The 16,699-nt window shown below is 39.4% G+C and overlaps 1 protein-coding gene across 3 annotated transcripts in view; it reads left to right on the top strand.

Moving 5' to 3' along the window:
- The window catches only part of NEGR1 (neuronal growth regulator 1), a 727,443-nt gene that overhangs the window by 468,931 nt on the left and 241,813 nt on the right, over positions 1 to 16,699 (top strand). For all 3 annotated transcript variants that reach the window (XM_075067714.1, XM_075067715.1, XM_075067716.1), the window contains exons 5-6: positions 5,379 to 5,499; positions 13,217 to 13,368. In XM_075067714.1, the coding sequence (XP_074923815.1) occupies positions 5,379 to 5,499; positions 13,217 to 13,368 (273 nt within the window). The remainder of the gene's footprint in view (positions 1 to 5,378; positions 5,500 to 13,216; positions 13,369 to 16,699) is intronic.

Here is a 16,699-nt window from a genome sequence, read left to right as displayed (position 1 = left end):
TCAAAGAGGCAATATTAAAGGCCCAACAACAACGAACTATCCTGATGCAAACAAAAGGAAGAATAGCAAGGCTGCATCAGGAGCTCTTTAATGACCTGGACCTGAAAATCGAAAAAGAACCATGGACAAATTGCTAAGGATGAGTACGAAAGAATAGTACAAACGTGTAAGGACAAAATCAGAAACGATAAGGCACAAAATGAGTTTCACCTAGCAAGGAACATAAAAGGCAATAAGAAGAGGTTCTATAAAGACAAAGAGAAAGAAGTGTAAGCCCGCTACTTAACAAGGAAGGAGAGCTAATGAACAACATCAAGAAACGTTTCAGAGCAGCAGCCGTGCTAGTCAGTATCCGCAAAAAGAACAGGAGTACTTGTGGCACCTTAGAGACTAACAAATTTATTTCAAGAAAGGTGAAATGTATAATGCTTATTTTGCTTCACTTTTCAGTAAAAAAGGTAATTATAACTAGATGTTTAACACAATTTATAATAATTGCACTTATTGCAATAGGTTACCTGCCATTTGGGAGTGACCACTGAGATATATTTATTTATTTTCAATTTCCTAACCTGTGGCTATATAAAATTTCAGCAGTTAGTAAGGGAGGCAACCCAGAAAAGTGTTACTGAAGGCAGCTGGACTTTCCTAACGGAGAGAGATAGAGGGGTCACTCTCTGAGAAAAGTTAATAGGCAACAGGAAAAGTGCTTGAGAAGGAAAGTGAGTTAAACAAGAAAGACAGGAAATATTTCTCTAAAAATACCAGCAGGATTTTAACTCCTGGTTTTAACTCCTCAGCATGAGCCTGGTGGAACACCCCAGTTGCTAAAGGTTTTTTGTTTTTACTCTTGACAGAAGCGGTAGCAGCACAGAGTGTGACCAAATGCCCTGCAGTCACAGGTCACCTGGGCCACTTATGAATGTTGGTCTCTGCATGTGCCGTTGAGAGGTGTGAGAATCCTGTAAGGTGGTATCTTCAGAGAATCAGAATTACAAGAAGGGCATTTGCAGTTGACCTAAACACAAACTGTTTAAAAAGAAGAAATGTGCAGAAACAGTCGGTGGTACTCAGCTGAGGAAGTAGATGTCTGCTTTTTATGTAACTGAGGGAAGTTAGGCAACGGGTCTAGGGGTAACAAACAGATGTCATATTTAAATGGTTTTCATTTGGTTGAGTACAACTGAAAAGAAGTTGGGAGTTTATTTATTATCATCAGTCTCGAATTTGGTCTGGATTCTGACCCCAACTCCAGCCCTTACACACTGCTGTGATGGCATATAGGGTCCTTAAAGGAGGTGCAACAGGCCCAGGGGAAATCCCTCTGCACAGTAGCAGTGTAGGGCTTATGTAAGGAGACCTATACTGCTCCACCTTACATGCCTTGGTGTGGGAGTGGGAGTGGGTGAATTAGAGGTGGGAGAGATTATGCTCACAGTGTTGTGCTACAGGAATTCTAAGCTGCAGGGCAACCCAGAGAAACCAGATACAGCTTCCAAAAAATAGTCGTCCTGAAAGCTGCTTAAACTTATGCCAGAAGCTATTTCAGTTTTCATGGTAGCCCAGAATTGGGGCAGCACAAAGGTGGCATTTTCCCCCAGTCTTAGACTGAACCTTCTGTGCTGCATCTCTCAGCAGAGACCGTACAGATTCTAGTCCCATGAGGGTTACTAGTTTTCACTACACATATTAGTATGCTTTTCAGTAAAAACATGGCACTGATTTTAAATCATGGTAATAGTGCATGTAAATTGAGAATGCTTTTTTATTGCACAGTTGAAAATCTTGTCACTACCAATTAAAGAGAATGGACTGATTCATTCACTCCCTGTTATTACGGGGAAGAGACAGTTGGAGAGAGTGGTTACGGCTGCTGAAACTAAAGGAGAGAAAAGATCTTTTGGTGGCGTCCACAGCGTGCTATGTATTGGTATGGAAAATAATGCATTCTGTTCAATCCCATCTCAAATTTTACTCTCCTGTGGTTTTTTTATTAGATGCAGGGCTACATCCTTCTATTCCCAGCATCCAAGTTTTCTCTTCCCAGACTCCAGATTAATATAAAATTGGATGAGCTCTCACACGTCTCTGGAATACTAATTAATAGTTAATACTTTAGTGAATGGAAGCCCAGCAAGATTCTGTCCAGCATCACACAGGAAGTCAGTGACAGAGTCATTAACAGAACCCAGTTTGTTCTTCCTAGTTCTGTACTTTAAACGCACCTTGCTGTCAAACTATACAGTCTAATGCCTTTAAGGTCCAAAGATCTGGGACAATGTATGGGACTGTGACACACAGGTTCACTTCTGGTTCCTGCTTTGTGTCAGCAGCTCTTCTCAGGCCTGACCTGTTCACTATACTTCGTACACTGCGTCATGATATTTATTTGAAAGGTGACGTAATATATGGTTTGAAATCTAATAACTCACTGATCATTAATATTCTTGTGTGATACATGTAAATATATTTAAACCAGATAGGTCCAAGAAGTGGGTAAATGAGTTTGCCCTAGACAAAGGAATGTGTATTTACTTCTCTGAATAGCCTTCGGTCTTCAGGCAGAGACAATGAAAGCCCATTTACATTTTAGGTAAACAAAGCTATCAAGCTAACAAGAGATGGAAGAGTCTGTTTCCAGCAACGAAGAGAAACTTTATCTGGGCTATAAAAACTGGGAAGGGGTCTGAACCTCAAGTGATAAGCAATTGACTCAACTGATTGTATACAGTATTACTGTATTATCAAAGTTTTATCGAGTGAGATTTTTTATGATAGCCTGTGACACACTGATGGTTAATATCTTTGTAAAATGTATGTATTCACACTATCTGAGGAATTACAGATATGCACTGTTATTAGGCTTTCCAGTCGGTGTCCAAACAGAGGGAAAACAGGTATTTCCCAGGGAGGAGGGAACATCACTGGTGTTTACTTGTCTCCTATGTAAATTGAGCATGGTGAAATCAAAACAATGGAATCTCATTTACATATAGAGGGATGGGAAGTCCACAGGAAGGGAAAAACAGCATGAGGTCATTCCGCTGCTTGAAATTAGGTCATTGAACTTTGGAAGATAAAAGCAGAGCCAGAAAGCCATTTTAGCATCCATTGCTAGAGAGAAACAAGTGAACACAGCTCCTGAAAACTGAAAAAGATGGGTCCTTCACCCAAAGGGCAGGCGGCAGTTGAAATCTCTGGGAATTGTGTATAGGTGAGAAACTTGCAGAGGAAAAAGATATTTCACCTAGGAAGACAAGGGAAGCCAGCACCTTGTATTTCCGTGGAAGTTCCTGACTGAGGCAATGTCAGCTATGGCTGGAAAGAAGGTAAACTGGTGAGAGAGGTGACCTTGACCAAAGTCTGTGCCTTGCTAGATTACATTTTAGACTTCTAGATGCATGTTTTCACTTTTGTTTGCTTGTAATTATTCCTATTGTTATTCCTCTTGTGCTATTTTGAATACATTTGTTTTATTTTTACTACAAACTAACTCAGTGCTCTGTTTCAAAGGAAGGGTGTATTTACCTCAGTTAAGTTAATAAGTTGTATTGCGTTTTTGTCTCTTTAAAGACACAGTGAACAGTGTTATTTCTCTGAGCTGTCCAGGAGAGGGCTGAACACATGGTTTGGCAGAAATTTGGGACTGGGAGTATGTTGTAGTCACCTTGCTGGTTGTAACTGAGGCTGGTGGAAGTCAGAGTAGGGCTGTAGACAGGCTACTGGGGTCAGAGCTACTGGCGTCAGAGCTACCGAACTAGGGCTGTCTAGAGCAAAAGCACTCAAGGTGTGACCTGGATGCTTGTACGCTAGCTCAGAGCATCCCAGGTGGGAAGCTAAGCAGCAAAGCATTGAGTTACAGGGTAGTGACACAACCCCTCACAAGTCTCGATTGCACTCCCCAAACCCTGTGACAGGGACTCAGTCCAATTGTCATTGAAGTCAATGGAGATACAGACTCCCAGTGACTTCAGTAATATCTGGATCATGCCCTTCGTTAGCAATAATTCTTGCAAGGTAAAGTGTCTTTTTAAATATTTGTGAATATACTTAGGGGTAATTTCTGCATTTGATAGGCTATTTTAAGGGTCTATAGAAGTGGAATCTGCATACTAATGCTTGTTTCCAGACATTTTATTTTAGTACATCATAATTCTACTTCATATACTTTTAACGAGATTTTTGTTTGTACTGAGTCATGTCCCTATTGGCACATAAAATAGCATTATGAAACTGACCAGCCTATGTAAAGAACTTCCTCATGAACCTTCTGTTTAATATAGCTGTTTCTTTTTTTGCAGAAGTCGGCTATCATAAAAGATTATGGCCTCTTAAAATGACAAGCTTAAAGATGAGCGTGATTATGAAAAAGAATAGAGGGAGGAATCATTTTATCTAGCTAGCTAGCTAGCTAGTTTAAAGCAACATCTGGAAAATTGCTTAAAAAATGAATGGAGTTTTATTTATAAGTTGAATGTTTTCTTTTCTATTTTTAAATATAATTTATATGCATCATGAAATACTATGAAAATATAAAAAAAAAAAATCTAAGAAGGCGGCAATTGCTTATCTGTTCATGGTTTCCCCTTGTTAAACTGTTTCCTGTGCAATTTCATTCTGTTTAAGGTTGCATTTTCATAAAAAATGGAGAAATTGGCAATCACTTATCTATCTTTTATCTGTTGCTGTAAATTAAAATATTAATCTTTTAAATGTTTCTTTTGTGCAAAGAGAGCTGCAAAAGAGAGCAGACTAGATTAGGATGCAACATTTATGTGTATAATGAATTATGGGAAAAATCAGACTTATTATATATAAAAACCCTATTTATTATAATTGTGAAAGTGAGTTCTACCTTTAGTATGTACCGTTCACATTTTACACGCTTTTGGTTTAATCCTCAATTCTTAGACAGACGAAAATCTTAGCAAGTCTGTTGGTATTGTGTCTTCATATGCATGTAGGACCTGCTAGAGTCTTTCCAGTTTCCAATGAGCTTTGTATAAGTCCCTTAAGGATTACATATATTTATAGGGTACATACTGTCTTTGGTAAGAAATTAAAATATTTTTGAATAATTCCTAGTGCAACATGCAGTGGACACTTGTTTGTTCATATCACAGGATTATATGTTTGTTGCCTGAGACACATAGCTAAATAAAAGCTGTATATTATATTCTACTTTCAGGGATAACTTCTTCCATATCCAATTTGAGAAATGTGGTTGAATAGGAGTAGTCCTGTCACAAAAATCAAACAGGAAAATGTAATGTTGATCCATCAGACATGAAAGTAACTTCAAGCATCTTGTTGAAGAAATGAAAATATAAATCTGTAGTGATCTTTCTTTAAAATCTGCACTTCAATTTTTTTTTCAGTCGCTCCCACAATTCAGGAACTTAAATCCAGTGGTGTGATGCTAGGAGGTAATGGACTGATAAGGTGTGAAAGTGCAGGAGTTCCTGCTCCGGTCTTTGAGTGGTACAAAGGAGAGAGAAAGTAAGTAACCCGCATGTATTTATTGTATATGTTATATACTGATACCAGTCTAATGCTGTTCTGCATATTATAAGCCTTGTGTTATAGAGAGGCATCAGTGGACTTTGGTGTAGTACGAATGTTCAGTTGATTTACAGTAGGAAGATTATGATGAAGAAACAAAATACTGACAGGGCTTAACTTCTAAGATTGGGTCCATTAAGGTGTAAAGAAGCATTTAAAAGATGCAGTTAGTGTATCTCGTGGATAACTATGGTTATCATGTGCGTGGTTTTAGATTGGGGGCCTATTATTTTGTTCCCAATCCAGTCTCCAAAGTCTTTTCAATATTTCCAGTGGGCCTGTACTCACATGCAAACAGATCAGATGTTTCAGCACATCTGAGGAATACCTGATATATTTTAATGACATTGCATTGCACATTGGAGGGCTCCCTACTAAACCCAATGCCTGGGTATCAGATAGTGCAGGAACCAAGTTGTGTGCACAAATCAAAGTCACCGAAAGAAACAATCCCAGCAGCATGGGAGCCTTGAGAATCCCTCCTCCCTACTCAGAAGATGAGAAGGAAGGAGCTACTAGGACAAGGCATCATCACAACCTCTCTGGAGAATGAGGGATGGAAAGCTGCCGCTCTCTCGCAGAAACCAAGTGAAACATTGGAAGAGTCCTCTCCCAGCTTTAGGATGAGACAAGAAAAGCCCAACATTCCCTTCAGCAATCAGACGGGAAAGATTATTATGCACTGTTGTCAGATACTATAGTAATGGAGGCTATATAAGTACCTAAGATAGATAGAAAAATCACAAAAAAGGGAAATATTTATTATCATGACAATAGCTACAGACAACTTCCATTTTGAAAGAAGGCTGTTCAGCCAAAAGACTGGGGGGAGGGGGACAAGTTCTGTCATTTGTGGTCTGAGGAACAGATCCAACTTCTGTGAATTGCCATCACTCCACTGAAGTCAGTGGAGCTAGGATGCTTTATGCTAGCTGAGAATCTGACCCAGGGTTTACTTTCTCTTATCTTGCATGTTGAAAATCAATAAAGTGTTTTTCATATTTGTTTTTAGTCAGTTTCATTTTTAGGTGCTTAATGCTACCTAGTTTGAGTATCCCTCTCCTCCACGGCATCTTTCTTTATTTAAAAACAACTGCTTTCATTGCAATATTTTTAATATGAAAACTGTTTTACAGCTCTTAGGTTTATATGAACGTTTATTTTTACAAAATTTAAATATTGAGGCAAATGTAAGTTGTCAGTGTCTGTTTAAGGCATATGCACAAGGGGAGAAAGTGAATGTTCACCTTAGCTTTTGGAATTTCTGAACTATTAAGTGCTCGCTTTCTCAACTTTAACTTCCCATTAATGCTGGAATTTAACACAGAATATTAATAGGCATTCTTCATAAAAAACAATTAGTCAGAACATTTCTGACTGGCCAGCTGCTCTTCTTGAGATTTGTTCCCCTGTAGGAGTATTAGCTGTTCCCTTTGCTCCACAATGTCACAGAATGGTCCTGAATACCATACTCAGTTGCAAAGTGTTTTTTAATGTGGTGCAACTGAGACTTAACACTAACAGTAGCAGAAGATTATCTTCTTTTGAGGGAACCTCCTAAATCCTGCTCCCAAAGATCCACACTTTGTCTCTCCCCCTTCATTATACAAAAAAACTACCATTATGTTCAGGGTGGGGGGAGTTGTTTGTTTGTTTTTTATGTTGTTGTTTTTTTTAACAAGCAATGTTGCGATACTGTTTGCGTACATTATAGAGTCTGGACTCAACTGGATACTCCTGGTTTGATATCAGTAATATCCATTAAATGCATGGATCTGACTGATTCCCTTATCTTTATGTATGAACTCAGTTTCACGAGAGCAGTAAGACACAACAGGCAATGCATTTCAGGACAATAAAGTCATTGCCGTCTGTCTCGTGCTTCAGTTATGACATCACCTGAGGCTTATTTTAATCATCCAGAAATGCACTACCCTATTGTGTCTTATTGCTTAAGTATTTTTTAGTAATGCTTATGTTAAGTCTAATGGTAAATAGTATTTTTGTTAAAACGTTGTTTATAGACACACTGCAGATACTGAACATTTGCAAAGATTCTTTTACTGCAGAACCTTCCCATTTACAAGAAAGTCACTCTTTTTTTTTTTTTTTTACTCTACATTGCTGTGTTTCCCAATACTACCCCTGCAAGTATCATCTCTGAAAGATGAAAAATCTGTGCAGTACTATGCTGGTAAAGCTAATTTCCTGCTGTAACACACTACTGAGAAATGTCAGTTTTCAAAGGTAATTCAGGAAAAGACTATGCAGAGCAGTGAGCAGATTATTTGTAGGCGTGGCTGAAGTCACTTGCAGGAAATGTTAGGGCCCAATTCACTTTCTTCTGAAGTCAATGGAAACACTTCCATTCCTATAATGAGAACTGGATTGGACCCTAAATTAATGCTGAGTGAATTTAAAAACAAAATTAAGTGGTGGGTTAGTTTGAAAAATACCCAAGAATATCAGTATCTGAAATAACTATGACTGTTGAATTTACAAACGGTTTCATTTACTTGGATCTAAACTTGACAATGAACAGGTCTTGCAAACACCACACGACACTGAGGAGTCAGGATCCTAAAAATGGAGGCAGCAGAATATAAACTTTAATTTCCATGGGAGGCACTCCTGGACTGGACCCAGGACACATGGGTTCTGTTCCTGGCTCTGCCTCTAGCCTGCTGGATGACCTTGTGCAAGTCACTTTGACCTCTCTATGCATCAATTTCCCCATCTTTAAAGTGGATATAATGATAATGACCGTTCTTTGTAAAGCCCTTTAATATATACTGATAAAAAGTGTTATATAAAAGCTAGATAGTATTATTATTTATTTAAAAATAAATGTTTCTAGCCTTATAGTTGCAAAGAAAACTTTCTAAATTTGCACCGTTAACCAGTACAGTGCTGTCTCCCTGGTCTGCAGACAGATAGCTTCTGTGCCTTTATTGCTGCTCAAAGCTTTCTCAAACAGTGCCAGAGTGAAATTAATAAGACTTTGATCAATTTTAGTGTTGCTATTCAAAAATCTGGAGAAAAATAGTGAAACTGTCCCTGTCAGTTGCATGTGCTACTTCTTGAGAAAGTTATGAACTGCCAGCAGGTACAAGCACTGGAATTATTCCTTGAAGAGAATGACATGAAAAGGAGGATAAGGGTACAGTAGGACGAGAATCTTGAGTGGAAGGGCACTGGAGGTAGAAATGGAACGCTCATTTGCCATTCCAGCTGCTTAAGCGGAATGAAACTTCAGATTCCTCAGGCTCCTTTACTTGCTTGACACAAATGCTGTAAACCCCAAAAGAGCCTAGAGGCAGCACTCTGGTAGGAATCCCTTTCCCAGGAGCAGGAGAGCTGGGCTTATAGTCAGCTGCATATCATCCTAAAATAAGTGCTATATCTCAAACAGAAGTTATGGGCTTGACACAGAAATCATTGGTGAAATTCCATGACCCATCCTAAATGACTCTCAGGGCCTAGAGGGGCACACTCTGCCTCCATTCCCCAGTAGCAACAGCAGCCAGTTCCCCCTTCACATCCAAGGGACTGGTGTTGGAGAAAAACTCAGTTCCCACTTTTTGTTTGGGTGCAGCAGAGTCAGATACTTTATTCTGCTTAGCAGCTACAGCAGGGAGAGAGTGCACTAGGACACAGAGTCTCCCCTTCCTAGACAGGTCTCTCAACGGGTAAACAATTACAGCAGCATTTATACTTTTGTTACAGACAATAATAAGCAGCAGCTGCATTTTGTTTATACATAGGTCATCCTGATATCTTGTTTTTCTCACTTAAGAGACTCCAGTCTACATTTCGTATTATCTACACAAGGTCGAAACAACTTCTCACACAGTTGTTTTCCACTTGCCTCACACAATCCTCGCTTCTACAAATCTCACGTTATTAGGGTTATAGTTAGTCTAACTCTTGTTAACAGAGACTGCCATACGTAAAGATCCCCTACAAATCCCTGTCAGTTCTTTCTCTACTTCCACACTAGTACAGTGGGATGAAAGGTGCAAGAGGAACTTGGGAGCACAGAGGAGCATGGAGTGGTAAATAGAGTTAAGAGGTACAGGTAGGGGAAACCTACCCTTAGAGGACATGAGAACTGAGGGCAGCTGTGATTGCTGAGGGAGCTGTGATAGGTGGATAGGAATTTGGAGGTGAGAATAGTCAGGGGGACAGGTTGGAGGTCACAGAAATTCGGGGGGGGTGGGGAAATGAACAGGGACAGGGGAGTTCTGTGGCACAGAAGTTGGGGAAACAGAAGAACCTAAAAGAAATTAGATGTGATAGGGAAGCTGAAAGTGGCAGAGGCTGAATACACAGAAATGGGACCTGGTGGTCCAAACTGGAGGAAACACGGAGAGGGAGATGAGAACAACGGGAGGCAAGACATTAGAAAAGATAATGGAGCAATAGAGATGAGGAGGAGTAGGAGGAAGCAGAGGCAGGAGGAGGGATGAGGAATCAGAGTGGGAGGAAGAGTGAGGAGGATGAGTGAAAGCTGGGGTGGTAGAAACCCGGGAGGACAAAGAGAAAGAGTCGGGGCATTGCAAAGGCTGAGAGCATGGAGAGTGAAGCTAGGAAGCATGAAAGTGGAGGCAGGCAAAGTCCAGCAATTACAAGGGCTAGTGGCATGAGGGAGGGAACATGGTGGAAGCAGATAAGAGGGCAGGATGAGGAAGGGAGGAAATATTCAGAGATGGAATGAAGAATGAGGGAGGACAAAGTAAGAGGGATTTTGTGGGGAAGAAGGACAGAATAAAGGGAAAAGATGACTGTCTTAATAGGTAGATTAGGCCTCAGAGACTAAAAGCTCTAACCAAAATATGCTGCTGGCAACACCTAGGAAGCACAAAAGGCAATGTGGCCAGACATCTGGAGAGCTTGAGAGAGGCCAAAGCAGCTTGCCACACCAAAGTCAGTACTTGTAATGCAGATGGGCTTTGGTGTGATAGAACAGGACTTGTGCTGCTTGGAACCTCAGGAGGGTAGATCCTCATGGCTCTGTTTGGAGGATCTTTCTCTCCTCTGACTCAAACTTTGTGGACCAAAGACTTTCTCTTGTTTGACTTTTTGGAGGATTTTTGGGGGGGAGGTTTAATATTGTTTTCATATCCATCTGTTGTAGCTGCCATGGTCACTGGCATCTGTTGGGTTTATATGAAAGCATAAAAGACTTTAGCACTTACATTTGGCAGGTCTGACCACAGGATTGGGCAATGTAAAACCCAATGCAAGGCCCTTCCTGCAAAGCTTTATATTAGCTTCTTTGCTGCTGATCACTGGAGCAGTGAAAATGGTCTTTGCAGCACCAAAGTACTATTTAGCAGTGAAATTTTGAAAGATGTACTAAATATATGATGCCATGCTGCGTGTAAGTTTGGCATTACATACATGGTACCTGTTCAACAGCTAAGTGGTAAGTTTTTGAGGAGCCCAGAACTGCAAAGCAGGAGTGTCACAGTTTTTCTGTGGGTGGTGGAGGAAAAGAAGAAAAAGAAAGTTGTAATTTCAGAAGGCACATAGCTGTTTACAGTAATATATATTTTGCCTTTCACAAGGTAAAAATGGATTTTGTTACTATTCTTCTTACCCACAAAACCAAATTTTCAATCCTCTGTTTTTTCTTCAAGTAAGTTATCTTAGTTTGTTCCTGAAATTACAGTGCCCACAAGGCAGTACATAGCCACTGGAATTTGATATATTCTTTTTCAGTGTATGGTTTAGCCAATACACTCAGCCAACAGATATAAAAAACAGTACAGAACTCTTAGTGTGTTGACTTACACTGAGAAGTACACACTGCAATGAAAATCTAATTTATATGCAGGAAAGTATAGTGATTAAATGAAAACTAGAAGCGTTAATGAAATGCAGTAAAATATTCAATAATCAATATGCAGATGTACCATTAATAATGATAGATTTGCATTTTGAGGCATAATATTAAAAGATTGCATCCATCTCCTGGATTTACAATTCTCTGCTTCCATATATCAAAATTAAAGAGTAACATGTTTATATAAGCCAAAATTCTGGTCTTAATATGAAATATAAGCAATTCTCTGAGTAATCAAGCATAGCTGGTTATTTTCATCATATATCTAACTCTTGTGTCTGACTTGGTTCGATGCAGCTTGTGCATTCTTCCCTACAATGATAAATTATAAAGACTGAAATTTTCCCCTCAACTCAAGTAAAGTCCCAAGGCTGCCCCTCAACCCCAGGATTTTTCTGGACCTTTTAAAAAACCTTGATATTAAATCATGTTTGCTATCTCTTATCAGTACAGGTGCTTATCACTACAGTGCCTGCTTTTTACATAGGATGAACTATGTATCCCTTGTCTTTGGTGAATCTAGAGAGTAGGAAGACCCAAAAATTGATGTTCATTTGCCTGGAAACACTGTTCCCCTTCTAACTTGGTTAATATCCCTTTCTCCAATGTGGTAACCATGGCTGTGGAATGACCATAAATCCAAGTAGTTGCTCCTCTAGACATCTGGTTTGTGTTTAGAGAAACAACTACACAACCAATGAGGAGGATCCTAAAAAAGTTCCATGCAAAAGCTTTCCTGTAATGCAAAGAGAGATGCAGATTAAAGATAGGAATAATACTGTTTCCTTTTTCCTAATACAGCCTCTTGTTTGGCATTAGAAGTAAGTAACTCTTTCTGCACTTCTTTACCATTTTTGCATGACAGGGACTAGTTGGAAGCATGGGACTCTCCAGCAAAGCCAAAACAAAAAAATGTGGCAGAAGTAAGCCTTATTTTGAGCCTTATTTTGTGCCAAATATCCTGTGTCTTATATCAGTTCATTGTAGGGGGCACTTTGAACTTCATCTCAGGAGCTGGAAACGTCCTCAAACCAGGCGAATCCTCACCTGGAAAGATGCAAACTGGCTGCTTTTCTTTTCTTTGTGCTGCAGGACAAAGAAAAGTAGAGCAGTGCTCAGCCCTTCGAAGTGGCTGCTCAGGCTGGAGGACCCCTCTTCCTAGGCTTCAGAGCCCAATCTCCAACTTGAGCCATGTCTATGCATCTAATTGTAGTGTGGTAGTGTGAGCCCTGCAAGCCAAGGCCATCAACCTGATCTGGGAAGCTCTCTTCCACAGGCTGCGTAGATGCCGTTGTGACCACACTATGATAATTGGATGACTTTGCTTTATACTTTGTTTCTTTGCACTAATAGCTCAATTTTCAGACTTCGCATTTAAATTTATGACAACATTACTTTACCTGGACACTCAGCTATATATTTTACACGTTATGTGCCAATTTGAATATCCAAGTACAGGATTTCACCTTCCTATTAAGGTGCCAAAATTTAAAAGCTGGGCTTTCTGTTGTAATACTGTGTGCTTAGTGATATAGGGCAGTGGTAGTTAGATGAAAGTGAGCGTTACATCGTATTATTGTCCTTAGACTGTGGAGCAAATTGGCAGGAAATTGTGTCAATGTAATACTGTCCAATTATCGCTTTGCCAGTGCTCCACAGCTCTGCCATTGTGTTAGCTTTATACCACTGGCTAGTTCCCCACTGTTAGCTCTTGTTAGCAGTCAGGCATCATAAGCAAATAAAGAAAATTCAAACATGATTGCTTGAGGCATGTGATTTACAGAAGATTTTCCTTTTGCCTTCTAGACTGATCAATGGTAAACATGGAATTACTATTAAAAACTATAGTACAAGATCACTTCTCACTGTCACCAATGTAACAGAGGAGCATTTCGGCAACTACACATGTGTCGCTGCCAACAAGCTGGGAGTGACCAATGCCAGCCTGCCTCTCAACCGTAAGTAACATGGATGTGTGGCAAAATGTTCATAATTGTGTTCATTTCTCTATAGTTGTGGATGGAAAAGTATAAGAATTCAGCATGATTGTTTTGGGTTTTTTTTCACAGGGAGTGTGAATACCATAGCGTACATTCCTTAATAACTGCAAATACACAAATCTAAGTACTCACTTTCTGAAAATAATACCCTGAGCTTTAGAAAGCTCTTTGTTTGGGGGATGGAGAGAAGCTTTAAGGGAATCCAAAAGCACCACATGTTTAGTGGCAGGGGATTGCTACTTCACATGATGCTAAATTTGGTTTGTGTCTTTTTTCCACTATTCTGATGGAGTTGTACTAGAATCTGTTGTCTTCTGATGCTCTCTCCTTGAGGTATCCAAGAAAGATTCAAAACTTTACATACTGGAGATACAAAAATCCATGGTCTTATTGCAAGCATGAAATTAGCATGACAAAATCCACCTCCATGGAATACCAATAATGCATGCCTAAGATTTTACTGTAAACAAAACAAGAAAACCTTCCAATCTATTCAAGGAAGTAATACCCGAACATGCACAAACCAGGGATTACATTCATGGAGGTTAACTCTCTCATAACTCTATCCTACAGATTTTATTCTGACACATTTTTCCCAATCTACAGACCAGTTCTCATAAATTCCTCAGAAAACCTGTCGGAATTTAAGATTGAATCTTTCTGAAAAGCCAAGAGTGGTTGTGATGGACAAAGCAGAGTAGCTTGGTGATTAACATCCAATTTCTTTTGCATAGAATGAGTCTCAAATATCCTATTTCAATTATCTTCTACTTTTAGAGTTAAGGCGTTTATCTGTAGTTGCAGTACTTCTGTAGTTGATATGATAATCGTGACATCTGTGATAGTGATATCTGGAGATACGTATTGTCTATCAGGTGAATGATGTGTGTTAATTTACAGTATTTTAATATAAAAAATTTAATGGCGAAAAAGGAATTCAGAAAATATGTGAACTATTTTCAAAATTTAGTACATTTTTCAGTGGAAATAAATGCTTAAATCCTGAGACTCCTAACTTATAACCTTGAAGTTTCTTAATAGTCCAGTTATTTCCTATCTCTTCCAAGGCTTATATTCAGTAGGACCCAACCAGATTGGAGCTCTGGTAAATATTTTCAAACCTGCGGTAGCCCCAGTGCCTCCTGCTGGGCAGAAGCCCCAGCCCCCTGACCCCATGGCTAAAGACCCGAGACTAGGCAACTCCCCAGGTCTAAAGCCACAAGACCTTCCAACCTGCAGCTGAAGCCTGGAGCCCCGAATGGGAGTGGGGGTGGCACAGGGGCTCCAGGAAATAATCCCTGGAGAATTTAAGCCCTCATATCTTACTTTTATTATTTAAAGCAGAAGAAAAGAGTCTGAATCATCATAGGGTAGTATGAAGCCTATTTATATTGCTTCAACAGGGAGAATGTATTTAACGTTTGAGATGTCATTAACCAAATGAGAAAATGTTTACAAATGTTTTAACCTAAAATACAAGACATAGCACATTCCATCTTCCCAAACAATAACATTCCACATGAGAGTTTCGAGTAAATGTAAGTAGTAGAGCTTCCCCTAAATTTCCAAACAAATTGGATAAAATCTGGCATACTTTTATTGGTACGAACATACCTGAATTTGGGGACAAAGCTCATTTACCTGTACAGCTGTTGCTATTGTGTCTATTAAAGACATATGGCTGAATCCTAAAATTTGTTTAATCTCTGCTCAGCGCAAGTAAGGAGCAAAGATGACTAGAGGCCGCCTTTACACAGCCTTTGAGTTATTCTAAGTTGCATTGCCTGTTACTAGCAAATGGCTTATCCTGCTGGCCAAGGATTACTAGTGTACAGAAGCACTCTGGCTATGTCCCTTAAGCCTTGGTTGGTGGGAAGAGGGTGTTGTAAAGCCAACCACAAGCTCTGTGTCACATGGTGATTTACACCCCATCAAAGAATCCCTAGCTGTTAGACCATCTTTCCACCTGATTTGCACTGCTGGAGCAACACAAACAGAAGAAGAATCTGGTGAAGATCAGATCCATAGTGCATTCCACACTGTTTGGATGTAATCAAAATTTGTACGAGGCCAGAATTTGGGCAGGTGAAAGTCAGAAAAGTGAAAATAGGCAAATGAAAATTTCCTAACATTTTTACGAAATTTGTATCTGTAAAGAAATTCTTTGATAGCGTCTAGTTCAGGGAGAAGGCAGAATCAGTTCAAGGAATGAAGGAGTAGTGTATAGTTTCCTTCACTCTCCAGTTTATGTGCAGGAGAAAGTTCAGGTGTTGCAGAAGCCAATTCAGATGGGTGGAGGCGTAATGAGGGAAGAGAGATGTATCACATCATGTGTGGGAGCCTGTTCTTGGAGATGCCGGGTGGTATACACCCTCCCTATGCTTGAAAACTAGTTCACTTGAAGTAACAGCTGGTTTGGGAGGCAGCTCAGAGGTCAGCCAAAGTCTGTGTGCCAGCAGCAACAGAATAGAACTGAGAGCTGGAAAAAACTATCGTGGCTCTATTATGATGATAGTAGATACAGGCTGAGCATCTTTGTGAAGCACTCAGAGAAATGTAAGGATTGGCAGGGATATATAAAGTGCAAAGTATTATTGTTGTTAATAACAGAAATTTTGCATCATAAAAGATAATGGCAGATCTGAAGTGAAACAGAATAACAGAAAATAATGGAACATGGGTCTGATCCTGCATTCCATGTTGTAGAATATGACAGTATGTAATACAGGATGAGATACTTTATAATATTTTGTTGCATTATATTAGTGTTGCGCAAATCAAGTAATGGCTTGTCAGGAGTTAATGAACTGCATAAGAATAAGGAATTCAGGATTTTTGAGATTGTTCCTGTGATGTGATTTGCACAGTCCCAGGAACCAGGAAGAGAGATTCTCATGCAAAACTCTTTGAGTAGTGATTCAATTAAGTATTTGATTCTATGCTTATATGACAGAGGGATTTTTCTCTCTACAAGATACAGTTTAGTTTGGTGAAAGTCAAAGATATAGCCATGTGTAACACCATAATCTGCAAACCATTGTTCTAGAGGGTTTTTTTCAGTTAAAAAGAGTTATTCGACAATGAAACATATCAGTTGCAGGGATAAACGTAATCTGATGGCAACATTGCCTAAAATATTTTACAAATTAGTCTTTGATGTCTTATTTAAATGTATGTTAATAAAAATGAAGAGTGAATGCATTAGAATGTTACAAAATGAGCCCTTGAGTGGTTAGAATAGTGTCATTAGAAAAGCTGCCAATAATTACTGAGATTGCAGAGCTCCAGT

The sequence above is a fragment of the Chelonoidis abingdonii genome, chromosome 7 (genome assembly GCF_003597395.2).
Source record: "Chelonoidis abingdonii isolate Lonesome George chromosome 7, CheloAbing_2.0, whole genome shotgun sequence".
Classification (NCBI taxonomy): domain Eukaryota; kingdom Metazoa; phylum Chordata; order Testudines; family Testudinidae; genus Chelonoidis; species Chelonoidis abingdonii.
The sequence above is the reverse complement of the archived record's forward strand: the minus strand, read 5'-3'. Positions and strand labels throughout refer to the sequence as shown.